Consider the following 27719-nt stretch of genomic DNA (forward strand, 5'->3'; position numbering starts at 1 on the left):
TATTCCATTCACTCTTGCCTTTTGAGACATTGACCAAGTAATTCTCTTCTATCTTCTACGTTAACAATTTTTGACTATTGGATTGTTACCATCAGTGTTATTTCTTTTAACTAAAAAGAATTCCCTTGAACCTACTTGTCCTGCTATGTAATGCTCGTTTCTGTGCTCTTATTTTATAGCCAAACTGCACACAAATGTTATCTATTACCAAAGATACATTCCTGTCTCAAATTCTTTTTTTTTTACCAAATTTTTCTTTAACCATTCCGAACAGGCTTTTCCTTTCAACATGCCATGAAACTGGTCTTGTTAAGATTACCAGAGACCTATGTATTGCCAGGTCCATGGTACAATTACTGGTCCTCATGTTGCTTAAGTTCATAACATTAATCAGAGGCCCCTCCTTAATACAGTTTCTCTGACTTTACTTCCAAGATATCTCACCAGCTTAGTTTTTCTTTTTGTCCCAACGTCTTAGCCTGACTTGTTGGTTCCTTGTCTTTTTCTTATACACTTAATATTGGGCACTTTCAGACTCTTAGACCTTAGTCATTTTCTCTTCTCTGGTTCAGTTTTATGATTTCAAATACCAAATATATGTCAACACCTTCTAGAAATATGTCTTCAGCTGGATTTTTGTCCTGAACTCCAAACTTACCTATTTAACTATGTCCATAAAGTCTCTACTCAGGTATCTAAGAGACTTCTTAAGGTCTATAGTATCTAACACAAACTCATTTCCTTCTACCAAAACTTGCTTTCCCATTCAAGTTCACAACAACAACATTCTTCTTGAGCTCAGGCCAAAAACTTTTGAGTCACTTTTGATTCCTTTTCTTATCCATCTAGAAGTAGTGTGCCAGCTCTGTCTTCAAAACCTACCTAGATTCTGACAACTTTTTACTGCCTCACTCTTATCATCTTAGGCAGAGCCATCACTGTTTTTCTTTGGGTTTACTTCATTAAATTCATAACAGTTTTCCTGCTATAGCCTTCATTTATATCTTTTCCTTCTTTGCATCCCAACACAGAATATATTCATAAACCTTAAGTCAGAGCATGTTGCTGATAATCTTCTCATTATCTTTCAATGGGTCTTCATCCCAGAAAAAGTATCTTTCGAGGCTTTACCTAATTTCGCCTCTTACTCTTACTTTATCTCCTACTCTTAATGTGTTCCAGGCATCCCAGCCTCCTTGCTCTTATGCCTGTACCATAGGCATGCTCTGCTTTAGAGTCTTTGCTCTAGTTTGTCTCTCAGCCCAAAATATTCTTCTCTCGTCTGCTAGATAACTTTTTCATCTTTTTTAAGGTTGTTGAAATCTTAGTTTCCTAATGACAGCCCCCATTGACCACTCTGTTTTGATACTGCAACCCCCACCACTTTGCATATCCCAGCACTCCAGATCATTCTTACTCTGTTTACTGTTTCTAATTTCAAAAGCATTCTTATCTCATATTAAAATGTGTTAATTTATTATGTTTATTGTCTATCACTCCTCAGCTAAAAGAAAGCTCAAAAATGGTAGAAATGTTCACTAACAATATCCCCACCACCTACAATAGTACCCGAATAGGAGTTTAATAAGGTTTGGTTGAGTGAATTTATGTTTGTAAACTTGAAATGTATATCTTTATAGCTAAAGATATTGCAAAAATATACTGAATGTTTGGTAGTTCATGTAACAAACCAGTGAAAATGAAAATTTTTACAAATTAGTACCATGATTTTTTCTTTCATTTGTAAGTTCTGATGTGGTTTGGGAGATAAAGCCCAAGAAGAAGGCAAGGTGGAAGCCAATGAGTATAAAGCAAACTGAGAAGTTGGAGAAAGAATTTAAGGAATATACTGAATCTTCACCATCTGAAGATAGAGTTGTTGATTTGGACAGTAATACGATGGTAATATTTTTAAGTACTGTTAACGAAGTTTTAATTTTCATCTGTCGTAATTAGATGAATCTTGTGTTAGTTTTTTAAAAAGTCTAGTTTGCCTACAAAACAATGAACTCTGGTATACATACTTTATATAAACTATTTTAAAGGGATAGTTATCTATATTAAGATTTTAGACTTTAAGTTGCTAATGATCTATTCCTTGGTTAACAAGAAGCTAGTAAGTTTTGTTTTATTTTTTCTTTTATCACTATTTTTTGATAAATTTTTGTAGTTATAAAAAAGTAAAACCCAAGTTATATGGATAATGTTAATATTTTTGTGAATTGTGTATGGATATGAGATATAAAAATCTCAGTTAAAACCAAATTATATATTTAGCCTACTATTTAAATTAATATTAACTTTAAAGCTTTTTTTAGATTGCTAATTTTAATAAAGAGAAATTCCATGTTTGTTTGTTTTTTGTGGTGATGGGCGTATTTTTCAGGTTCGCTTCACACCTAGTGGTACTAACATGAAAATTCTGCAGGCACATGAAATCGCTATACGAAGAAATTATCTTCCAGCGTTAAAAGTAGAATATAGCACATCTGCACATCAATCATCATTTAGAATTCAAATTTACAGAATTCAGGTGAGTCAGAAAAGATAGTCAAATTATACCCTAAAGGAACAGGGCAATAAACCAAATATATTCCCCATAATCTGTTTTGTCTAGTACTTTAGATTCATTCTTGGACTAGAGTTTTTGATTTCTTCTACTTCTTAAAGCCTGTTGTACTAGTTCTGTTCTATAATTAACATATTAATACATTGACCTGTGATTTGTTTTCTTAGATTCAAAACCAGATACATGGTGCTGTATTTCCATTTGTGTTTTATCCCATTAAACCTCCTAAGTCGGTCACCATGGATTCAGGTTTGTTTGTTTGTTTTATTTTGTTTTGGCCATATCTGCAGCATGCAGAAGTTCCCAGGCCAGGGATCAAACCTGCACTACAGCAGTGACAATGCCAGGTCCTTAACCACTGAGCCACCAGGGAACTCCTATTTGTATTTTTTGATTGCCATAAAAACAGTTGTATTAGCTATTTGATTTATTTTACTACAAAAATATGAAGCAAAACTATTCTCAACTTTAGTTTCTGTTGGATTATTGGAAAACTAAAAATCTTGTAAAAGGACCAGGAAGTATTCAACTAACTTCAATAAAACTCTGAGTAAAGACTACTTAGAAATATATATATATACATATATATATATATGGAGTTCCCATTGTGTCACAGCTGAAGTTTCCTAGCCTGAGAACTTCTGTATGCTGCAGGCACAACCCTAAAAAGCAATATATATGTGTATATATATATGTGTGTGTGTATATATATGTATATGTATATTTGTATATATTATATAATATATATTTAGAAATATATATATTTTATATATATACATTTAGAGATATTTATATTTAAGATTACTAATTTATAAACCCCTAATTTAAAAGCTACTAAGACTTTTGACTAAATCATGAATTAGTCAAAATTTGAATCATTTAGTTCAAATTAAGTGTTTTCCATATGCTTCATTTCAGATAAGAATAACTTACAAATTCTTTCTTCCATCTGTTCTTCCCATTCACTTTTCTTCTTTCTTTGCTTTCCCTCTTCCTTTCACTTTCTCTTCCCTTACCACTGCCTTGCTTCCCTCTCTGCCTGCTTTTCACCCCCACCTCCACACCACCAGCTCCAAACAGTCTAAGAGAGTATTCATTATTTGCTTGGAAGCTCTTTGACCAAGATATGTGCAGGTTTCCTCCATCTAGAAGTTAACAACTAGACCTTGAAATCTGTGTTTTCACAGTTTTCCTGATGATTCTAAAGCATACTTCTAGTTTAAAGTCACTAATTTTTAAAGGATCACTTATCTTTAGGGAGTTCCCTTTGTGGCACAGTGGTTAACAAACACAACTAGGATCCATGAGGATGCAGGTTTGATCCGTGGCCTCGCTTAGTGGGCTAAGGATCTGGCGTTGCTGTGAGCTGTGGTGTAGGTTGCAGACGCAGCTCAGATCCCTTGTTGCTGTGGCAGTGGAATAGGCCTCAGCTGCAGTTCCGATTCAACCCCTAGCCTGGGAACTTCCATATGCCGTGGGGTGGGGGGAAGCCCTAAAAAAAAAGAAAAAAAGAAAAGAAAGAGAAAGGATCACTTATCCTTAAAGTGATACAGGTTATTAAAAATTACAATCCTGGATTCTGAAATTAAGATTGTGGTAGATATTATAAATATCAGTAATTATAAATGATACTCATGATTTAGGAAACAGTTTAGTTGTCCATTGTGATTTGTATTAAGTCACTAGAAAATGCTTATCCTTTATTTAAAGCATCATGGGATTAATTATGTATATTAACCTTTACAGCACCAAAGCCCTTCACAGATGTCAGTATTGTCATGAGATCTGCAGGGCATTCCCAGATATCACGTATTAAGTAAGTGTCTTAATACTTTTCTTGTGTGTGCATTTAATGTTTTTATTTAAATATATGAGCTAATTACACTCTTAAATAAATAAATTTTAGATGAGTCAAAGATTTAAGTGTAAAATATTAAATTTTAAAGGCATAGGAAAAAATCAGTCATTTCATAATCTTGGGAGAGTTAGAAATCTCTTAATGAAATATACCTAAGTACTAACTATAGTCATTTCTAAATTGTGTGTATTTTATTACTTTCTTTTCTATTTATTTTTTTTCCTCCAAAGTTGTCCATAATTACTGCATACTGTTTTAGAAACAAGAAAGAAAATTATACTTTCAAATTCAGTCACCACCCAGTTCAAGAAGTAGAACATTGGAGTTCCCGTTGTGTCTCAGCAGAAACAAACCTGACTTGTATCCATGAGGATTCGGGTTTGATCCCTGACCTTGCTTAGTGGGTTAAGGATCCAGTGTTGCTATGAGCTGTGGTATAGGTTGCAGACGTGGCTCAGATCTGGCATTGCTGTGTCTGTGGCATAGGCTGGCAGCTGTGGCTCTGACTCAATTCAACCCCTAGCCTGAGAACTTCCATACGCCAAGGGTACGGCCCTAAAAAGACCAAAAAAGAAAAGAAAGAGAACATTGACAAAAAATCCATCTATGTATATCACTCCTGTATTTTTTTTGTTTTCTCCACCCTAATACCAAGATAAATACTATTTTTACTCCCATTTTTAAATATTGTTTGATTATTTGTGTGTATGTAAACATATGGTGCTTACTTTGCCAAATTTTTTTCCTTTTTAAAAACGGTTTTTCCCAAAGTGTAAATATACTCCTGGGCCTTTTTTCATTCAAATATTTACTGAAATTTATTCATTTTGTTGTGTGTAGCTAGAATTTATCATCACTAGTATATAATATTCTATTGTATGACTATATACCACACTTACTGATTTTCTCATTTTGAGTTTGTTGCTCTTATGAAGTGTTGCCATGACATTTTTTTAATTCGTAAATATCGGTGTTCTGATATCTATCTAATAGTGTCTTCCTTTGTAATTTTGTTAATGCAACTAATCAGTGATTCTTTAAATGTTTTTTACTTTGTGATATAGGTATTTCAAAGTGTTGATCCAAGAAATGGATCTCAGGTTAGATCTTGGGTTTGTTTATGCTATAGCAGAACTTATGACAGCAGCAGAAGTGACTGAAAAAGCAGAGGTAAGACTTAAAATAATAACATTGATGGGAGGATTAGGGATAAAGAACTAAAAAATGGTAAAATTATACATTCTTAAAGGTGTTAGTAAGGTTTTTGTTCCATCTTAAAAACACAATTTAAGAACTATTATTATTTTGCTGTGGTTGTACATTAGTAGAAATCATATTTTCAGATTATACAAGTTGGAAGCAAGATGAATAACCTTTTTAAGGCAGGTTTGAAATAGGTGGAAAGATTTTAGGCCAAAAATAGAAGAGGATAATCAGTCATATTCACATCACTGTTTTTTTTTCCTATTTTATTTCCCTGGGTTACTTTTGTGTTGATTAATAATTTAGAAATTTGGGGAGCTCCCTTTTGGCTCAGCAGGTTGAGAACCCGACTAGTATCCATGAGGATGTGGGTTCAGTCCCTGACCTTGCTCATTGGGTTAAGGATCCAGCATTGCTACAAGCTACAGTTATAGGTTGCAGATGTGGCTTGGATCCGCTTGGATGGGCTAGCAGCCACAGCTCCAATTCAACCCCTAGTCCAGGAGCTTCTATATGCCATGGGTGTGGCCCTAAAAAGAAAGAAAAAAAAATTTAGATATGACCAGGATATTTGATGAGAAAATGGATAAGGCAAATAAGAGGTAATATGTTCATTGTGACTGATAGACTATAAATCACAGTTATGGGCTGGATGAGATATGTTCTCTTTCAGCTGCCCTCAGAAAGAATTTCAAAGATAGAAGAAAGTAGTTTACCCTTGAACAATGTAGGGATGAGAGACACCAACTCTGAACTCAATCAAATCACTATGTGTGATTTATACTTTGCCCTCCGTACATACAGTTCCTTCATATTTGTGTATTCAACCGAGGATTGTGTAGTGTTATAGTATTGGCTATTGAAAAAAAAAATCCATGTGGACTCTCACAGTTCAAACCCATGTTGCTCAATAGTTAATTGTATATGAGTAAAGAAAGACAAGGGCAAGTATATATTTTTTTCCTTTTCATGACATTTACTTAATAACAGTATATAGTATAGAGCTATAGTATATATACCACATGTTTTAATGCATTTGAAGTGTACAGTTTAGTGGTTTTTGTTACATCAGAGTTGCACAACCATCATTACTATCTAATTCTAAAACATTTTCATCACCCTAAAAAGAAACAGCCCTAGCCTCAAGCAACTACTAATATACTTTCTGTCTATAGGTTTCCCTATTCTAGACATTTAGTATTAATGGAATCATACCCTATGTAGTGGTTTTGGATGCCCTTCTTTGACTTAGCATAATGCTTTCAAGGTTCATCATGTTGTAGCATGTATCATTACTTACATTCCTTTTTATGGCCAAGAAATATTCTGTTGAATGGATATGCCACATTTTGGTTTATCCATTCATCAGTTAATAGACACTATGGGTTGTTTCTGCATTTTGGCTATTATAAATAATGCTGCTATAAATATTTTTGTTCTTTTTTTTTTTTTAAACGGCCACATCCACACCATATGCGTATTCCCAGGCTAAGGGTCAAATCAGAGCTGTAGCTGCTGGCCTACACCACAGCCACAGCAATGCCAGATCTGAGCTGCGTCTGTGACCTACACTGCAGCTCATGGCAATGCTGGATCCTTAACCCACTGAGCAAGGCCAAGGATTGAACCCGCGTCCTCATGCTTAGTAGTCCAGTTCACTACCACTGAGCCTCGATGGTAACTCCTTGTTCAGGTTTTTATGTGGACATACATCTTCAATATTCTTGGATTTATACCTAGGAGTGAAATTGCTAGGAATATAGTTAACTCTTTAATCATTTCAGTGTTGCCAAACAGTTGTCCATAGTGACTGTATCATTTTACATTCTCAGAATATAGAGGATTCTGATTTCAGGAGATTTCACCAACACTTGTTATCATCTGTCCTTTTGATTCTAGCTATCCTAGTGGGTGTGAAGTAGTAAATCACTGTGGTTTTGATTTGCATTTACCTAAAGAGTAGTGACATTGATATCTTTTTGGTTGACAATGTTGCATATCTGCTATGTTGACAATGTTACATATCTGCTATGTCTATTCAAAGACATTGCCTATTGTTTAATGGATTGAGTTTTTTTTTAACCGAGTTGTAAGTTCTTTATGTATTCTGAATACAAGCCCCATATCAAATATACGATTTGCAAATATTTTCTCTCATCTGTATGTTGTATTGTACTTTCTTTTTGTTTTGTTTTGTTTTATAAGGCTACACCCACAGCATATGGAAATTCCCAGGCTAGGGGTCAAATCCAAGCTAGAGCTTCTGGCCTATGCCACAGCCACAGCACTGCCAGATCCAAGCCACATCTGTGACCTACACAGCAGCTTATGGCAACGCTGGATCATTAACCCATTGAGCAAGGCCAGGGATCGAACCCACATCCTCATGGATCCTAGTCAGGTTTGTTACTGCTGAGCCATGACAGAACTCTGTATTTAACTTTCTTGATGCCTTTTGAAGCACAAAAGTTCTTTTGGTTTCTTCGGTTTTTGGGGGTTTTCTTTTATTGGGTTTTTTTTTTTTTTTTTTTTTTTTTGCTTTTTAGGGCCGCATTCAGGGCATATGGAAGTTCCCAGGTTAGGGGTCAAATTGGAGCTACAGCTGCTGGCCTACACACAGCCACAGCAACAACAGGATCAGAACCGCATCTGCAACCTATGCCATAGTTCATGGCAACACTGGATCCCCAATCCACTGAGCGAGGCCAGGGATCGAACCTGCATCCTCATGGATTCTAGTCAGATTCGTTTCCACTGCACCATGAAGGGAACTCCACAAAAGTTTTTAATGTTTAATTAAGTCCAAATTATTTTTTCTTCTCTTGCTCATGTTTTTGGGGCCATTTCTCAGAATCCAAAAGTGAAAAATATTTAGCCCTGTGTCCTAAGAATTTTAAAGTTTTAGCTCTTAAAATTAATTTTGGGTGAATTTTTGTGTTACGTATAAGGTAAGGATCCACCATCAGTAAGTTTTGAAGTTGAGAAATATGAATAGTCTTAGTGGGTTTTTTTCCTTTTCTTTTTCAAGATTGTTTTGGCTATTTTGGGTCCCTTTGCAATCTCATGTGAATTTTAGAATCAGCTTGTCAGCTTCTTCAGGGAAATCAGCTAGATTTCTGATGGGGATTGCATCGAATGTATAGAATTTGGGGGGTACCACCATCTTAACAGTATTAAGTCTTCCAGACCTTGAACATGGGATGTTTTCCTTTTAAGTAGATCTTCTTTATTTTCTTTCACCAGTGTTTTACAGTTTCGCAGTATTAGCTTTATACTTCTTTTGTTAAATTTTAGTATTTTTTGTAGTATTGTGAATGAAACTCTTTTTGTGATCTCATATTCATTTTTTTTTCATTGCAAGAAATACAATTGTAGAAATACAATTGATTTTTGTATATTGGTCTGATATTCTGCAACTTTACTGAACTCTTTATTAGCTCTAATAGTTCTTTTGTGGATTCTTCATGGTTTTTCTGTATAAATATCATGTAATCTGAGAACAGAAGTAGTTTTACTGTTTCTTTCTAATATTGAGTGCATTTTGTTTATTTTTCTTGCCAAATTCCCCTGCTAAAACCTCTAATATAGTGTTGAATAGAAACATCAAAAGCAGACATCCTTGCCTATTTCTCAACTTAGAGGGAAAGCTTTCAGTCTTTCACTATTAATTCTGATATTGATGATGGATTTTTTGTTGTTGCTGTTCATACCTTTTATTGGCTTAAGTTTTCTTCTCTTCCTAGTTCGTTGAATGATTTTATCATGAGCGCTAGGTTTTTTCAAATGCTTTTCCTGCATTTTTCGGGATGATCATGTATTTTTTGTGTGTATTCTGTGATATAGTTTATTACATTAATTGTCTTTTGGATGTGAAAATCATTTTGTATCTCTGAGATAAACCCCACTGGGTCATCTGTGTAATTTTTTACATTTTTCTGGATTTAGTGTGCCAGTATTTTGTTGAGGATTTTTGTGTTATTCATGAGGTGTTGATCTGCCATTACTGGCACAAACAGTATGCTTTTTAAGTCAGTTAAGAAAAAAAAAAGGGCATGTGTTTATTCCATCTTTTATAATTATATAATTACCTTTAACAGTGTTTTTGCTTTTTCATTTGGATCCTAATTACCATTACTTGGTTTCTGCTTGAATACCTTCTCTTGGTATTTCTTCTAAGGCAAATCTGCTAGTATCAAATGGTCTTAGTTTTTGTTTATCTGGGAATGTCTTTATGTTCCTTCATTTTGAAAGGTAGCTTATGCAGTGTATAGAATTTTTGGTTGACAGTTCTTTTTTTCCTTTGAGAACCCTTTCACCCCCCCCATCTTCTTAACTCCTTGTTTCTGCCAAAAAGTCAACTATTAATCTTATTGTAGTCCCCTTATATGAAATATTACTTTCTATTTTTTTAACATTTTTTCTCCATTTTTGAATTTCAGCATTTTTACTATTATGTCTCTGAATTTCTTTGCCTTTATTGTACTTGGAGTTCATTGAATTTGCTAGATACCTAGCTTAGTGTTTTTCAGTAAATTGAGAATTTTTCAGCCATTATTTCTTCAGATATTTTTCTACTCCTTTTTCTCTCTCTTCATCTTCTGATATTTCCCTATTGTGTACATTAGTGTGTTTCATGATGCCCTATATTTCTCTGAGATTGTTCTTTTTTTTTTTTATTCTTTTCTGTCTGTTTTTTAGTTAGCATAATCTCTAACAGTTTATCTTCAAGTTTACCAATTAGGCATAGCATTTAATTTAGCATATAATGAAGGATTTAAATTTGTTCTGCCAATTCAAAGACACTGTGTTGAGTCCTTCTAGCAAATTTTCCACTTTTTATTACATCTTTCAACTTTAGAATTTCCATTTAGTTCTTTTTTACAACTTTTCTCTGTGTATTGATGTTCTCTTTTTTGATGTAACATTGTCATTCTTTACTTGCTTAAACATGGTTTCTTTTAGTTTTTTTAACGTAATTATAATCATTACTTTTAAGTCTTTTCCTTTTAAGTCCAATCTGGTCACTCTTGGGGGCAGTTTCTATTGCCTACTTTTTTTTTCCAGTATATGAGTCATATGTTTCTTTTTTTTTTCTTTTAGGCAAGAAATAGATTTATTAAGATAGGACGCTTGGGAGAGATGCAAGCGGGAAGGCAAGGAGGCTCTGCCCCAAGGATTGGGTGGGCTGAATCATACATTTTTATGTCTTTGCATTTCTCATAATTTTTTTGTTGGAAATGACATTTATTTTTTGTTTTTTTAATTTAAAATTTTTTTTTGTCTTTTGAAGGCTGCACCTATAGGCATATGGAGGTTCCCAAGCTAGGGGTCAAATTGGAGCTGCAGCTGCCAGCCTACGCCACATCCACAGCAATGCCAGATCTGAGCCACATTGGCGACCTACACCACAGCTCACAGCAACACTGGATCCTTAACCCACTGACCAAGAACAAGGATTGAACCTGCGTCCTCATAGATACTAGTCAGATTCGTTTCTACTAAGCCATGACAGGAACTCTGGAAACTAACATTTTAGATAATACAGTTGTCCCCTGGCAATTGTGGGAGATTGGTTTCAAGACTCATGGATACCAAAATTCAAATATGCCCAAATCCTTCATGTAAATGATGTAGTATTTGCATATAACCCAAATACATCTTCCCATGTGCTTTAAACAATCCTTAGATTACATATAATACCTAGTACACTATTTTTTTTGTTCTTTTTTAGGGCCGCACCCATGGCATATGGAAGTTCCCAGGCGAGGGGTATACCTAGTACAGTTTAAATGCTATGTAAATAGTTGCTAGGGTATGACAAATTCAAGTTTTGGTTTTTGGAACTTTTGTTTGTTTGTTTTTCCGCTATTTTCATTCTGCAGTTTGTTGAATCTACAGATGAGGAACCTGTGGTTACAGAGGGCCAACTGTATACAACAGTAACAATGTTGGGTACTTGTAACTTTTCCCCAAGCGTTGTTATTGTTATTACTTTATTAATTCAGTGGACTGGCTGGATTATTTTATTGATGTCTATCCCACCCACTTGCTTATCTTTCCCTGCATTGTTAAGCCTTTAATGTTACTCCTCAGGGAAGATTTGGAATACCCATAGTTACCCTGGAATAACAGTTTTTCTAGGACTCTGCATTTCTTTCCATGACCATACCCAATTGTAAGTTCCACTAATTTCTGGATGGTTGCTTTTTTTTTTCCCCCAATAATGCCTTAGGCCATAAATTGCTCTACAGAGACTAATCCAGTCAGATTTGGGCTCCTTTGAAGGAATTGATCTGGAAGTAACTGTTTTAATATTTGTTCTAATCCCAGTTCTTTCATGAAAACTAATAGGCCTACAGTTTGGCCTGTGTCTTCATTGAGGATTTTCCTCTCAGTTGCCTTTCACCAGAACATCCACTGTCTCTTAGGCCTGAACTTCAAATTTTGTTGTAAATGAAGTCAGTTTTTTCGGGAAGAGATTAAAGTCTACTTCCCCCTCCAGACAATATTTCTAGACCAGGGCTTTAGTGATGGGAATGGGGCAAGAGTGATCAGAACTTAGTATTCTCTGAGGTGTCGCACCCAAGCAGAGCCTTTGTTCTCTCATTGGAGGCTGGCAGAAGAAGCAAGCTCCCTCTTCCTCCACAGTTTAGCCTCAGCAGCTAGGAGCTAGAGGGATGAGAAATGCTGACTTGTATTCTGCCCAGGAGGAGAGTCCTCCAGTGGGAGGTGGGACAGAGACGGAGCTCTATATGTTCTTGGGTATATCAAACTATATTGGAGTTCTGGCTTATTGACCTGGGAGGGGGACCTGACAGAATGATCCTTTGTCAAATACCACAGACTCACTTTTCTTATCCAATTTTTAGAGATTTTTCTCTTTTTTTGGCCACGGCCGTGGCTTGCAGAAGTTTGTGGGCCAGGGATCAAACCCACACCACAGCTTTGACCTAAACCACAACAGTAATGTCAAATCCTTAACTCACTGAGTCATCAGGGAACTCCTAGATTTTCTTGAATAGATAGTTCATTTGCTTTTACTCTTAGAACCATTCATAGAGGTCTTAAAAGTTGGTTTTTTAAATAAATTTTCACCAGTTTCACTGGAGAACTGGTCTAAAGAGCTCCTTGCAATGTCATCCTAGAAGTGAATTTCCAAATATACTTATAATAAGCCTGTCATTTTGAAATTTTGTTAATCTATTAAAATGTGAATGTTGGGCTGTTTCTCAACACATTAGAAGTATTAGATTTGTGAGTATTTGGAAGAGAAGTAGTGTTGATTATCAAGAATGAAAGCACTAATCACTTGGTGAAAAGTTATTTTCAGTGCCTTCCCTTTTTGAACATGTTACTGGCCTCTGTAGGTGTGAGTAATGCATTTACCAAAAAGTTACAAGTATATTATGATTGTATCTATATTCGCATGAAGAAAACTACAGTGTCTTTTAATGCATTGGATGGAAATATGGAAGATATGCTTATCAGTTTGTGAGTGACAGAACTTTTGTAACAGTAGAGATGTTAGTTTCTGAGGTGGTAACTTCCCAATCATGAGCCACTGTTGAATTTGGATATTATGGGGGAGTATTGTGCAGTGTGTGAGCTATTGGCTTAAATTGCAGATAGACCCTTATGTCTTTAATAGTTTATGTTTGTTTCTTTATAGGTTGAGCTTTTTCATAAAGATATAGAAGCGTTCCAAGAAGAATACAAAATAGTTTCATTAGTAGATTCATCACAAGTCAGTCTCTATGAATACTTTCATATATCTCCTATCAAGGTAAGGGAAAAATAAGTCATTTTTATTTTCCGTGTTACTCTAGATAATAGCAAATTGATTTGGTCTGTTTAGGGGTTACAGCATTTAAATTATGTTCTTCAATAGCATATAAATTCTGTATCTTCCCATTACAAATCTAAGTAAATAACAAAGGAGTAATCTTTAAAATTTTTATTTATTACTTATTATTATAATAATTTTTTGCCATGTGGAAATAGTGGAGCCACCTCCAGTATGGGTTTGTGTGTTTATATCTTGACCTAACATTATGTTACCTTGCTTTTTTTTTTTTTTTAAGATTTTTATTTTTTCTATTATAGTTAATGTTCTGTCAATTTCTGTTCTATGTTTCCTTGTTTTCTATTAAAGTGTATAGTAACAATTTTTAAACTTTCGTGTATGATATGTGTGTAAATTTTAAATTAATTCATAAAGTAACCTTGATTTAAAAATTGAATGTTGAATAGAACTAAAAGTATTTAAAATTTCTGTATTACTTACATAATACTTGAAGAAGACTCTTGTACAACTGCATGTACTATATATATATATATATATATATATATGCATATAACATAAACATATCTTTAACTGACTTCACCATGCTTTTTTATTTATTTATTTATTTAATTTGCTTTTTTAAGGCTGCACCCACAGCATATTTAAATTCCCAGGCTAGGGGTCAAATCAGAGCTGCAGCTGCCAGCCTACACCACAGCCACAGCAATGTGGGATCCAAGCCACATCTGCAACCTACACCATAGTTCACGGAAATGCCAGATCCCTGACCCACTGAGCGAGGCCAGGGATCGAACCCACATCCTCATTGGTGCTAGTCAGATTCATTTCCACTGTGCCACAACAGGAACTTCCACCATACTAACTTAATTCTAATAGTTGAAACATTCACTTTTGGAGATGCTTGAGTTATTGTCAGCAACTTCAACTTCTAGATTGTTGATGTTATTAAAAATGTATAAAGATTAATATTTTCTGAGGTTTACCAAAAGAATTGGATTGAACTTAATATATATTACATTGTTGAAATTAAAATTTTTAAAGATCTATTTAGATTTTAAATTCCTTTAGCATTCTATTTATTATTAATTTAGTATAATCCAGATAACTTTGAAATCTTATGGTGTAGTGATTTTAAGATGAAATTGAATTTTAAGAGTTAAAACTGTCATTATGAAGAATGTTCTTTAAATATTTCTTTTTGTCTCTTTAGTTGCATTTAAGTGTTTCATTGAGTTCGGGTAGAGAAGAAGCTAAAGATTCAGAACAACATGAAGGAATGATGGCAGTTCATTCTTTAAATCTTTTGCTGAAGAGTATTGGCGCCACTCTTACAGATGTACAAGACGTCGTTTTTAAGTATGTTCAAATCTATAAAATGCTGAAATGTCCATTTTATATTTACATTAAAATTGTATAGGTGAAAAATTGTGTAAAGTACTTTGTAGATCATAGTCTAAGTATGGTCTTTGCTGTTAAATGAAATATAATTTAAATAACTTGTTGCCTATTAATCCTTAACTGTTTAATAATGCAATAACTATTAAATAATTTGCTTAAGAAAGAGGGACAAGGGCCATGCAAGTTTGTGCATTGTATAAGGCATTTTTGGCCTAGGGAGAGATTCTTAAAAAGCTGTGTATATCCCAAGGTGTGATGTGTGCCATTGAAAAGATGTTTCTATAAGACCTATAGGATCAAGACTTTAAAGTACATGTGACTAGAACAAAATGGATTCCATGATAAAGGAAATAAAAGGGTTAGTTTAAATGTCACAGTCAATAATTTATTTATTTCTTTGCCTTTTTTTGGTGAGGAGTCTGCACCCATGGCCTACTTCCCAGGCTAGGGGTCGAATTAGAACTATGCAGGATCTGAGTCATGTCTGTGACATACACCACAGCTCAGGGTAACACCAGATTGCAGATCCACTGAGCAAGGCCGGGGATCAAACCTGCATCCTTATAGATACTAGTTGGATTCGTTTCTTCTGTGCCAAAATGAGAAATCCTAAATGTTACAGTCTAGAATTTATACTTCAGTGTGAGTCATAATGGAAGCTATTATGAATATCTGACTAGGAGTTCCTGTTGTGGCTCAGCAGGTTAAGAACCTAACATAGTGTCTGTGAGGATGTGGGTTCAGTCCCTGGCCTCTCTCAGTGGGTTAAAGATCTGGTGTTGCTACAGGCTGCAAGGTAGGTTGCAATTGTGGCTCAGATCCAGTGTTGGAGTGGCTGTGGTGTAAGCTGACAGCTGAGCTCTGATTCACCCCCTAGCCCGGGAATTTACATATGCCACAGAGGTGGCCCTAAGAAGAAAAAAAAAAAAAGAAAGAAAGAAAGTAAAGTAACTGACCAAAGAGACTCAGAGAGTCTGAGTGGAGACCTTGGATTAGAATGTCTTGGAGATGACACCTAGAACTTTTATTAAGAACAGTAGTGAGAATCAGTGAGTCCAATAAGAAGTAACTGTAAATCTAAATAAAGTTAGAAAACAGATTAAAAAACGTAAGTTTGAAGACATCAGAAAAAGGAATGAGATTTCTAATCTTGCTAATCTTAGCATAGAATTTCCTTGTTGATGGGTCGGGTATATGTGGTGAATTAAGGTTATACATAAACCAATGGTGGTTCTTCAGCTGTCAGAATTGGTTATACATAAACCATAAACCAGTGGTGGTTCTTCAGTTGTCAGCTGATCAAGTAGAACCTGCAGCAACTGACCCCTGACCATTCTTGAGCAACCTCTTCCATTTATCTCATTGTGTCAGACATTTTCTATGTGGGCCATTGATAGGACAGAATTGGGAAATATGTTCATGTCCATTAGTGGGATCCAAAGGAGCTTTAAATCCCCTAAATTACACAAAAATATGTATATATTGATGGCTTTTCTGAAGATAAGATCTATAGCTTTTATCAGATTCTTAGAGGGTACTTTGACCAGAATATGCAGTGATGTATATAAGAGTGGATTTTCTGCCTGACATGGGAAAATGTACTAAAAGGAAAGATTTAGAGAAAAATTCTAAAGAAAATAAAACCATTCATTATCTCCTTTTTCTCTCCCCTGCTATACACACACATGCGTACACACACATACATATACATTTATACATTTATATGGTTTTTTTCAGGCTTGCATTTTTTGAACTCAACTATCAGTTTCATACAACATCTGAACTACAGTCTGAAGTAATAAGACACTATTCAAAACAGGTTTGTCTGAGAATATTTTACAGAGAGGCAGAGTGATATAGAAACTATATATGTCTAAAGATGTATAATGTAGATTTGGCAAGGAAGTATGTAACCATTTTCAAAATTTTAAAATGTTTTTCCCCCCTCAGGGCTATAGAAAGAAATTGAGCCCAACCACCATTTCAATTTTTTGTCTGTTTTTTAGCCTTTGACAGAAATCTTCCTTGGATCCATGTGGACTGGATGTAAATCTTTAAATAATAATTAGCTAAGTAAATCACCACACTTACTTAAAAAACTAGGTTAGGGGAAACTATTAGTAAGTAACTGATGAATATAAGATATTTCTTAGTGTAATTAAGTTGTTGAGGCACCTAGATATATTATTTTAATGGATTTTTTTCCACCTCTAAAAAGACTTCTATACTTTTATGGTATAATTTACAGAGCATTGACATAGCTATTGTATGGTGGACAGATAACTCAGAATAATTCAAGAACTATGGATCTGAATCCTAGTTTTGCTCTTTACCCACTATGTGACTTTGGACAAAATTTGACCTGTGTGTTTCTCCAGTCTATAAAACGGTGGTGGTAATAACTACTGTCATACATAGTTATGAAAGTGAAAGCATTTTGACTTATCTTAAAACTGTATGTGAATAGATCATATTATTTCTAATAGTCTAATACCAAGTTGCTTTTTAAATACAAGACTGTTGATGAATAAAGTAATATGGTTTAGGTTGAAATTAGTGGTGAGGATGTTAGCCTGAAAAAAGAAATGGAGGTGTGTACTGAATATAGGGAAAATATATTGTCTGAATATCTGATTTGACTTAATGTTTATATTTCATTTTTAGGCCATTAAGCAGATGTATGTACTCATCCTTGGACTTGATGTTTTGGGAAATCCCTTTGGCTTGATTAGAGAATTTTCTGAAGGTGTAGAAGCCTTTTTTTATGAACCTTACCAGGTAGAATAGTTAATCTTGTGTTATACAATATATCACACTAGTGCTTTTGAATAAGTAATGCATCCCTTTAGCAGATATAAACTACTATATATAAGATATATAAATGAAATTCTACTATATAGCACATGAAACTATATTCAATATCCTGTAATAAACCAGTATGGAAAACTATATGTATATGTGTAACTGAATCACTTTGTTATGCACCAGTAACTAACGCAACATTGTAAATCAACTATACTTCAATTTAAAACAATAGTAATCAGAGTTCTGTTGTGGCTCACTGGTTAAGAACCTGATGTTGTCTCTTGTTACTTTCTTTTTTTTGTTTGCATGACTTTATTTTATGCTTGTGTCTTCTTTTTAGTTTTTGTGAATGTATTGTTTTGGTTGCCCTGTTTTTCAAGTATGTTAACCCCTTCCTGTATCTGCTTTGCTTTAAGCTGATAGACGTATACGCTCAAACACATTTTTTAAAGAGTTTAGATTTTCTTACTCTTTCCCCACATTTCATGATTTTGCTGTCCCTTGTGCCTATCATCACTTCTACAAATAGGTTTTTATTTTCTTTTTGATGTGTATACTGGCTTATTTTATTACTCTCCACTTGTGATTTCCTCCATCATACATCTTCTTAATTCTTTCCTATTTATTTATTTATTTATTTATTGTCTTTTTATGGCCACATCCATGGCATGTGGAAGGCCCCAGGCTAGGGGTCAAATTGGAGCTGCAGCTGCTGGCCTGCACCACAGCCAGAGCAATGTGGGATCTGAGCCGTATCTGTGACCTAGACCACAGCTATGCCAGATCCTTAACCCACTGAACGAGGCCAGAGATTGAACCCACATCTTGTGGGTCCTAATTGGGTTCATTAACTGATGAGCCACGACAGGAACTCTAAATCTTTCCTATTTAGAGGAGCCCTTTTACAATGGTTTTAGTATTGCTGTATTCTTTTAGTTTTTGTTTATCAGAGAAATTATTTTTCCTTCTATTTTAAATGATAGTCTTGCTGGGTAGAGTATTGTAGGTTGCAAATTTTTCCTTTTTAGAACTTTAGTATATCTTGTCACTCTCTTCTGGCCTGTAGTGTTTCTGTAGAGAAATCAGGGTGATAGCTTTATGAGGATTCCTTCCTTTATAATTAACTCTGTTTTTCTCTTGCTGCCTTTAGAATCCTCTTCTTTAACTTTTGCCATTTTTATTATAATATATCTTGGTGTAGGTCTTTTTGGGTTCAGCTTATTTGGGACCTTCTGTGTTTCCTGAATCTTGATACCTGTTTCCTTCAGATTTGGAAAGTTTTCAGCCATAGTTTCTTCAGATGTATTTTCAATCCCCTTTTCTTTTCCTTCTCTTTCTGCAATCCCTGTTATGCATAGATTAGCCCAGTTTGTATTATCCTATAGATCTCTTACATTGCTTTCATGTTTTTTTCATTTGGCTTTCTGACTGCTATCCTCATTGGGTAATTTCCATTATTCTATCTTCCAAGTCACTTATTTGTTCCCTTCATCATTCATTCTGCTCTTCAGTGTCTTTAACTCATCTTTTGTCCCTGCAAGTGAATTTTCTAATTTTTCTTGTCTTTTTCATATAGTTTCTAGTTCCTTTCTAAAGGAATATGCCTTTCCATTGATATCTGCTCTTAATTCCTTAAGTATTTTCTTTTGTTTTATAGGAATTTTTTAAAATTTTATTTATTTATTTTGATTTTTAGGGCTGCACTCGTGGCATATTGAGTTTCCCAGGCTAGGGGCTTTAACCAGAGCTACAGCTACCGGCCTACACCACAGCCGTACCATGCCAGATCTGAGCCACGTCTGAGACCTACACCACAGCTCACGGCAACACCAGATCCTTAACCCACTGAGCGAGGCCAGGGATCGAACCTGCAACCTCATTGTTCCGAGTAGAATTCATTTCCGCTGAGCCACAATGAGAACTACTCCTTAAGTATTTTCATTATAATCTCCTTTTTGAACTCAGTGTCTGTAAGACTGCAGAGGTTTGTTTCATTCTTTAGTCCTTCATGGGGACTCTCCTGTTCTTTTCACAGGGAATGGTTGCTGTCCTTCTTCATTTTGCTGATATTTATCTTAATCTCCAAAGCCTGAGTCTCAGCACCCAGCCCCCGCCCAAGTGTCTTAGGCTGTTTTCCCCTGGGCCGTGGCACCAGCGTTCTGTGCAGCTCTTTCTCTGCTTTGCCCTCCTCAGTTTGGCTGTTGCACTTTTCTCCAAGGCTTTGAGTTTCCCTGTCCATCCCAGCTGACCTCACAGTAAGTTAGGTCAACCTCTCAGGATGAGATTCCTTTGCTCTTTCACAGCTCCCTCTCAGGAATGTTAGTCCCATCCTGATTCCTTTTTTTCTTTTTTTCTCTTCCCTTTCTCTCTCTCTTGCTTTTGTTTGTTTGTTTTATTATTTTGCTCTACCTAGTTATGTGAGGGGCTTCTTTCCCTTCTTGGAGGTCTGAGGTCTTCTGCCAGCATTCAGTAGATGTTCTGTGTGAATCATTCTGCATGTAGATGGGTATTTTTAATGTGTTTATGGGAAAAGATGAGTGCTGTGCCTTACTCCTCTGTTCTCTTTTGTACACTTTGGTGAATAGTCATTCCTTTCTAAGTTTTGATCAAATTCCAACATTTTATTCTTTGTACTTTCAATGTCATGAAATACCTGAGAATTCTGTTAATGTGAAGTTTTCTACTCATGTCACTTTCTCTGAAATGTCTTTATTCTTTTCATCACCACTACTCTCCTCATATGTATCAGTTAGTTTACTCTTAAAAGTAAACATAACTTTATTTATTGTTATTTTTTGACCCTGTAGGGAGCCATCCAGGGCCCTGAAGAGTTTGTGGAAGGCATGGCTCTAGGACTGAAAGCACTAGTTGGTGGAGCTGTTGGTAAGAAATAGAATGCCTACCAAGTATGATTATGCTAGAAAGTAATGATATATTTGGTCTTACTAAAGATAGTATAATTTTTGCTAGGCGGATTAGCTGGTGCTGCCTCCAAAATCACCAGCGCTATGGCTAAAGGTGTAGCAGCTATGACTATGGATGAAGACTACCAACAGAAGAGAAGAGAAGCCATGAACAAGCAACCAGCTGGTCTTAGAGAAGGCATCACTCGTGGAGGAAAAGGCTTAGTTTCTGTAAGAAATATCCTGGGGTTGTGAACATTTTAGGGAATATCTTTTGAAGCCACATTCTGTGAGTAAGGAAATAGACATAAAACTTTGATTCACTAACGTTATTTGGGAGTTCCCATTGTGGCTCAGTGGTTAATGAACCCAATTAGCATCCATGAGGATGCAGGTTCAATCCCTGGCCTCACTCAGTGGGTTAAAGGATCTGGCATTGCCGTGAGCTGTGGTGTAGGTCACCAATGTGGCTTGGATCCCACGTTGCTGTGGCGTAGGCCAGTGGCTACAGCTCTAATTTGACCCCTAGCTGGGAACCTCCGTATGCCACCGGTGCGGCCCTAAAAAGACAAAAAAAAAAAAAAAAAAAAAAAAAAAAAAAGATATTATTTGGATGGTGGAGGAGCAGTGGCTTGTGACATATAAAAAAATATGTCAGTAGCCTCCAAAAATACTTTGTTTAAATAAAGTACTTAGGAAATATATTAATTCTTATGATATCTAGAAAACAGAACTTTGCATTTATTTTGTTAGCCAGACCTGGTTTTTCAAAGTATTGTGAATGTCAAAATATTATAAATTTTCAACTGTGCTTTTCCTCTAGGGTTTTGTAAGTGGCATAACAGGAATTGTTACAAAACCAATCAAAGGCAAGTATAGTAATTCCTTTGAGTGATATATATTACCAAGACTTTCATAAAATGATCCTATTTTTGTTCTTAATCCAGTTGTCTAAAACTTTGTCTTTTTTCTTTCCAGGAGCTCAAAAAGAAGGAGCAGCTGGTTTCTTTAAAGGTGTTGGGAAAGGTTTAGTTGGAGCAGTGACAAGGCCAACTGGAGGCATTATCGACATGGCTAGTAGTACATTTCAGGGAATAAAAAGGTAAATTCTCTTTGATGTAAGATATGAGTAAAATGCTTAAACCAAGAGAAATGAAATAAATCTGTTTGGCTTGAGGCACTTTATTATGAACCCTATTAATATGGCAAGTTGCGTATTACTTCTTAATTCCTAGTGCATCTAGAGTGGTGTGAGCAAAGGAAAAAGTTGTGAAAGATGGTATCAGAGAATGAGCAAGTATTAGATCATATAGGGCTTGATAAGCCACTATAAGGACTTTGACTTTTTCTTAAGTAAGACAAGAAACCATTGGATGGTTTTAGACAAGAGAAATGATGAGAGCTGACTGCTGTATTGAGAATAAACCACAGAGGGACCAGGGTGGAAATAGGGAACATTTAAGAAGTTTGTTTTATCTCTTCTGGATGCCCCATGGCATATTGAAGTTCCTGGGCCAGGGATCAGATCCGAGCTGCAGTTGTGATCTACACCAAAGCTGCGGCAGCGCCAGATCGTGTAACTTACTGTGCTGGAGCGGGGAACAAACGTGCATACTGGTGTTACAGAGATGCTGCTGCTCCCATTGCACCACAGTGGGAATTCCAGGAAGTTTTTTTTAGTAATCCAGATGTGAGCTGATGATGATTAGACCTGTATAGGCTAGATATTGTAAGGAAGGGATTTTATTTTGTATATATTTTGCAGGTAGTAGCAACAAGATTTGTTGATAAATTGGATTTGAGGTATGAAAGAAAGAGAATCATCAAGGATAATTCTAAAGTTTTCGTGTGAACCACTGGAAAGATTGGGTTGTCATTTCTTTTATGAAAAGAGGGAATTAGAGGTTCTGTTTGGAGTATATTAAGCTTGAAACTATCTCTTAGACATCCAAATGGAAACATCAAGTAGTTGTTGAGTGTAGGAGTCTAAAGTTCAAGAGAAAGATCTAAGAGCTAAAAATCTGAGATTTTTGAGCCTGTATTAGGATGTTTAAAGCCATGAAGTTGGATAAACTTTATCACCTGGGTAAAAAGAATGGAAAAGAGAAAAACAAAAGAGATCCAAGGACCTGGCCCTTGAAATAGGGAAATAAAGAGGTCCCAGCAAAGGAGACTGAAATGGCCATTAAAGTAAAGGGGATTATTGAGAAAATGGTATTCTAAAAGCCAAGAAACAGACAATCTCAGTTTATACTATTGTTAAAATGAAAAGAGATATCTACTCCTCATTTACCTTATGTGAGGATGGTAAGTTTGATTTAAAAATCGGATGTGGAGTTTACAAAAGAGGAATTATACCCCCTCATTTTTCCAGTTTCTCTGCTTAGAGTACTCTTCCTCCTGTTGTCACCATGGTTACTTCCTTATTCAAAAGTTACCTTCCCACTAAGGCCTTCCATGGCCACCCTAAAATTTCAGTTTATCCCCTGCCCCTGCCCAGATAATTCATATGTCTCTTCCTTTCTTTGTCTTATTTTTTTTTCTTTAGTTCTTATCACTATTTAATATACTGTGTATTTTACTTTGTTTATTTGTCTCTCCTGGTAGAATGTAAGCTCTATGGTAAGATAATGACTCTTGTCTGTTTCCACAGCACCTAGAATATTGGTTGACCTGTGGTAGTCTTTTTTAAAAATCATACTGTTTATACAGTTGCATGTAGTTGTAGGAAATAATGTACAGAGCTCCCTTGTACACTGTATCATGTTTCCTATGGCTTCTGTAACAAATTACCACAAAAAATAGAAATTTATTCTCACTTAGCTCTGAAGGCCTGAAGTCAGAAATCAAGGTGTCAGCAAGGCTGCACTCCCTCTGGAGGGAAGAATTTGTACCTTGCTGCTTACAGCTTCTGGTGTCTTGTAGGTGTTTCTTAGCTTGTGGCTGTGCATCCCTCCAATTTCTCCCTTCACCGTCACATCACCTTCACCTCTCTCCGTATGTCTAAGCTCCCTCTGCCTCTCTCTTATGAGGACACTTGTAATGGCATTTAAAGCCCACCCAGATAATCTAGGATTATCAGTTCATCCCCCCAATCTTTAATTTAATCACATCTGCATAGACTTTACCCTTTAAAATCACATTCACAGGTTCTAGGGATTCCAGCCTGATATCTTTAGGAGCCACCATTCAGAACACTACATAAACTGCCCACTTTCTACCATAGTAACATTTTAAAAAATGTAGTACAATATAACCAGAATATTGACGTTAACATAGTCCACCAATATTGTTCAGTGGATTTGTACTAATTCGCTTGTGTGTGTACTAATTCCATACAATTTTATCACTAGTGTATGCTCATGTACCCACTACCACATGAAACTGAACAGTTCCAGCATCACAAAAATACCCCACATGGTCGTTTCATAGCCACATCTATATTCCTACTATATAGACACATCTGTAGTCTATAAATGTAATATAATCTATAAATATAATGTAATCTATATTAAACATTCAAATACAATCTCTTTTAAATTGAGATGGTTTTCATGTACTTTAAAAAAAAAAATCACTATCTTGGAGCTCCCATTGTGACTCAGCAAGTTAAGAATCCGACTATATCCATGAGGATGCGGGTCAATCTCTGGCCTCTCAGTGGGTTAAAGGACCTGGCATTGCAGTGATCTGCAGAGTATATTGCAGATGCAGATTGGATCTGGCATTGCTTTGGCTGTGGTGTATGTAGGCTGGCAGCTGCAGCTCTTAATTCAACCCCTAGCCTGGAAACCTCCATGTCACAGGTGTAGCCCTAAAAAGGAGAAAAATAATCATTATCTTAAAATGTACATTTCAGTAGTTTTTAGTGTATTCACAAGGTTGTGCAACAGTTACCACTGTCTAATTTCAAAATATTTTCATCACCCTAGAAAGAAACTCTGTGCTTCTCAGCAGTTCCTCACCTTTCTTCCCCCTCCTTCCAACTAACAGCAACCTTATTTACTTTCTGTCTCTATAGAGTTGCCTACTCTCAATAGTTCATGTAATGGAATCATGCAATGTGTGGTCTCTTGTGACTAAATTTTTCACTTAGCATTATGATGTTTTCAAGGTTCATTTATATTTTGGCATAAATGAGAACTTCACTCCTTTTGTGGCTAAATAATATTCCACTGTATGAATATATCACCTTTGGTTGTCTCTTCATTAGCTAATCAATATTCAGATTGTTTTCTCATTTAGACTGTTAAGAACAATGATGCTAAGAGCACTTATATATAATTTTTTGTATAGATGAATGTTTTTAGCTCTTCCTGGATTTATATTTAGAAGTGGAATTGCTGGGGGAATATCATACCTCTAAGTTTAACTTTTTGAAGTTGTGCCAAACTCTTTTCCACAGTAGCTACACTATTTTACATCCTAGACAACAATGTAGAAGATCCCAGTGTCTCAACATCCTCTTTAACACTATTTTCCATCTTACTTTTTTTGAATAGCTAACCTATAGATGTAAAGTAGTATCTCTGTGTGGTTTTGATTTGCATTTCCTAATGCTTAATGATCTTAAACATTTTTTCATGTGTTTATTGGCCATTGTGTATTTTCACCAAAGAAATGTCTGTTCAGAGCCTTTTACATTTTTTAGTTGGGTTGATTGTCTCTTTATTATAGGAGTGTAAGAGCTCTATATATTCTGGAACTTCAACCCTGTATCTCCTATTTGAGTGTTGTCTTTTAACTTTTCTGCTAGTGTCTTTCAATCAAGTCTAATTTATCTATGTTTATTTCTGATAAATAAACATAGGAAAGCCCTACCTATTCCAAGATCGTTAAGATTTACTTCTGTATTTTCTTTAGCTGAGTTATAGTTTTAATTCTTAAGTTCAGGGCTTTGATTCATTTTGATTAATATTTGTATATGATGAGAGGACTGGTCGAAGTTTATTCTTTTTCATGTGCATATCTAATTGTCTTAGTGCCATTTGTTGAAAAGACTACATTTTCCCAATTGAATGGTGTTTGGTACCCTTTTCCAAAATCAGCTGACCATAAATTTGAGTTTATTTCTATGCAGTTCTAGTCCATTGAGCTGTATGTCTATTCATGTAAGTATCACACTGTTTTAATTACTATAGCTTTATAATAAGTTTGGAAATCAGAAAGTGAAAGTCCTCTGACTTGTTCTTTTTTAAGATTATTTGGGCATTTTCTGAGTTATTTGAATTTCCTTATGTATTTTAAGGTTGGTTTGTCAATTTCTGCAAAAACAACAGCTGGGATTTTGATAGATTGTACTGAATATATAGATCAATTTGGGGATTATTGCCATCTTAATAATACCAAGTATCCCAATATATGAAAATGGACATCTTTCCATTTATTTAGGTCTTTAATTTCTCTCAGTGATATTTTATAGTTTTCAGTGTGCATATCTTCTTTTTGTAAATTTATTCTAAGTATTTTATTGTATTGGTATTATAAGTTATTTAACAACTTCTAACAAGAAATTATAAGTTACAGTTTTGCTGTTGTAATTGTTTTAATTTCATATTTGGATTGTGTATTTCTAGTGTTTAGAAATATAATTAGTTTTTATGTATTAACATTATATTCTGCAGCCTTACCAAAGCTGTATATTAGCCCTAATAGTTATTTTGTGGATTCTTTAGGGTTTCCTATATATAAAATCGTGTAATGTCAAAATAAAGATAGTTTTACTTCTTCCTTTCCAATGCCTTTTTTTTTTCTTGCTTAATTGCTTTAGCTAAATTCTCTAGTACAGTGTTGAATAGAAGTGCCAAGAGTAGATATACCGTCTTTCTCCTGATTTTGTGGGGAAAGCTTTCAGTCTTTTACCATTAAGTGTGATATAAGCTGTGGGATTTTTTTTCTCTACATCCGTTGAAGGATGTATATTGAAGAAGTTCCCTTCTACTTCAAATTTGTTGAGTACCTTTACTCAAGGATGTTGGACTTTGTTGGTTGCTTTTTCTGTATCTATTAAGTTGATACAGTATGGGGGGTTTTCTTTGTTTTACTATGTGGTTTATTACATTAATTGATTTTTAATATGTTGAACCAACTTTTCATATTTGTGATAAATCCCACTTGGCTATGATGTCTGATCTTTTTTATGTGCTGATTTAGTTTGCTAGTATTTTATTGAGGATTTTTACATATATATACTCAATAAGGGTCATTGTTCGTAGTTTTCTTTTGATTGTCTTTGGTTTTGGTATCAGGGCTATACTTTCTCATAGAATGATTTAAGAAGTGTTTCCCCCTCTATATTTTTTGGAAGATTGTGTGGACAGTTGGCATTAATCTTTTTAAAATATTTGCCAAATTCACCAGTGAGGCTGACTAGATTTGAGATTTAATTGGATTATCCATTTCTTTAGTTAACTTAAGTCTTGTCTTTTTTTTTTTTTTTAATCAGTCTAGCTAAGGATTTGTCATTTTTGTTGATTTTATTAAATAATCAATTTTTGGCTTCATTGATTCCTTCCATTATTTTTCTTTTTTTCTACTTCATTTTTTTCTGCTTTTTTTTTTTTTTTTTTTTTGGTCTTTTTGCTATTTCTTGGGCCACTCCTGCGGCATATGGAGATTCCCAGGCTAGGGGTCTAATCGGAGCCGTAGCCACCAGCCTACACCCGGGCCACAGCAACGCTTGATCCGAGCCGCATCTGCAATCAGCACCACAGCTCACGGCAACTCCAGATCGTCAACCCACTGAGCAAGGGCAGGGACCGAACCCGCAACCTCATGGTTCCTAGTCGGATTCGTTAACCACTGCGCCACGATGGGAACTCCTTTTTCTGCTCTAATCTTTATTATTTCGTGTCTTATATTAGCTTTAGGTTTAGTTTGCTTTTCTTTTTCTAGTTTCTCAAGGTGTAAAGTTAGGTTAATGATTTGGGATCTTCTTTATTAATGCTATACTTTCACAGCAATAAATTTCCCTCTGAGCATTGTCTTCGCTCTAATCCTTGAGCTGTGGTATGTTGTTTTTGTTTCATTTATTTTAAAGAAGTTACTTTCCTTTGCAGTTTCTTTTTTCATTGATGCTTATTTAGTTTCTGCTGTTTAACTTCTACAAGTTAATGGATTTTCCTACTTTCTTTTACAGATTTTTGATTTTATTCTGTATGGTTAGAAAACATACTTTGT

The 27719-nt window shown here is 35.2% G+C and overlaps 1 protein-coding gene across 4 annotated transcripts in view; it reads left to right on the forward strand.

The window, feature by feature from the left end:
- VPS13A (vacuolar protein sorting 13 homolog A) overlaps positions 1-27719 on the forward strand; it is a 261965-nt gene that overhangs the window by 205304 nt on the left and 28942 nt on the right. For all 4 annotated transcript variants that reach the window (XR_014822948.1, XM_021065108.2, XM_084988047.1 and 1 more), the window contains exons 55-67: positions 1749-1902; positions 2387-2533; positions 2737-2818; positions 4316-4385; positions 5492-5597; positions 13300-13413; positions 14645-14790; positions 16570-16651; positions 17497-17610; positions 20445-20520; positions 20608-20771; positions 21364-21409; positions 21519-21642. Coding sequence is in view for 3 of the 4 variants with exons in the window: in XM_021065108.2 (XP_020920767.2) it covers positions 1749-1902; positions 2387-2533; positions 2737-2818; positions 4316-4385; positions 5492-5597; positions 13300-13413; positions 14645-14790; positions 16570-16651; positions 17497-17610; positions 20445-20520; positions 20608-20771; positions 21364-21409; positions 21519-21642 (1425 nt within the window). In the remaining variant the exon portion in view is untranslated. The remainder of the gene's footprint in view (positions 1-1748; positions 1903-2386; positions 2534-2736; positions 2819-4315; positions 4386-5491; positions 5598-13299; positions 13414-14644; positions 14791-16569; positions 16652-17496; positions 17611-20444; positions 20521-20607; positions 20772-21363; positions 21410-21518; positions 21643-27719) is intronic.

Source organism: Sus scrofa, chromosome 1 (assembly GCF_054392235.1).
Source record: "Sus scrofa isolate SSC_HxYL_T2T_F1_AM1 chromosome 1, Sscrofa_HxYL_maternal_Yorkshire_Landrace_v2.0, whole genome shotgun sequence".
NCBI classification, from domain to species: domain Eukaryota; kingdom Metazoa; phylum Chordata; class Mammalia; order Artiodactyla; family Suidae; genus Sus; species Sus scrofa.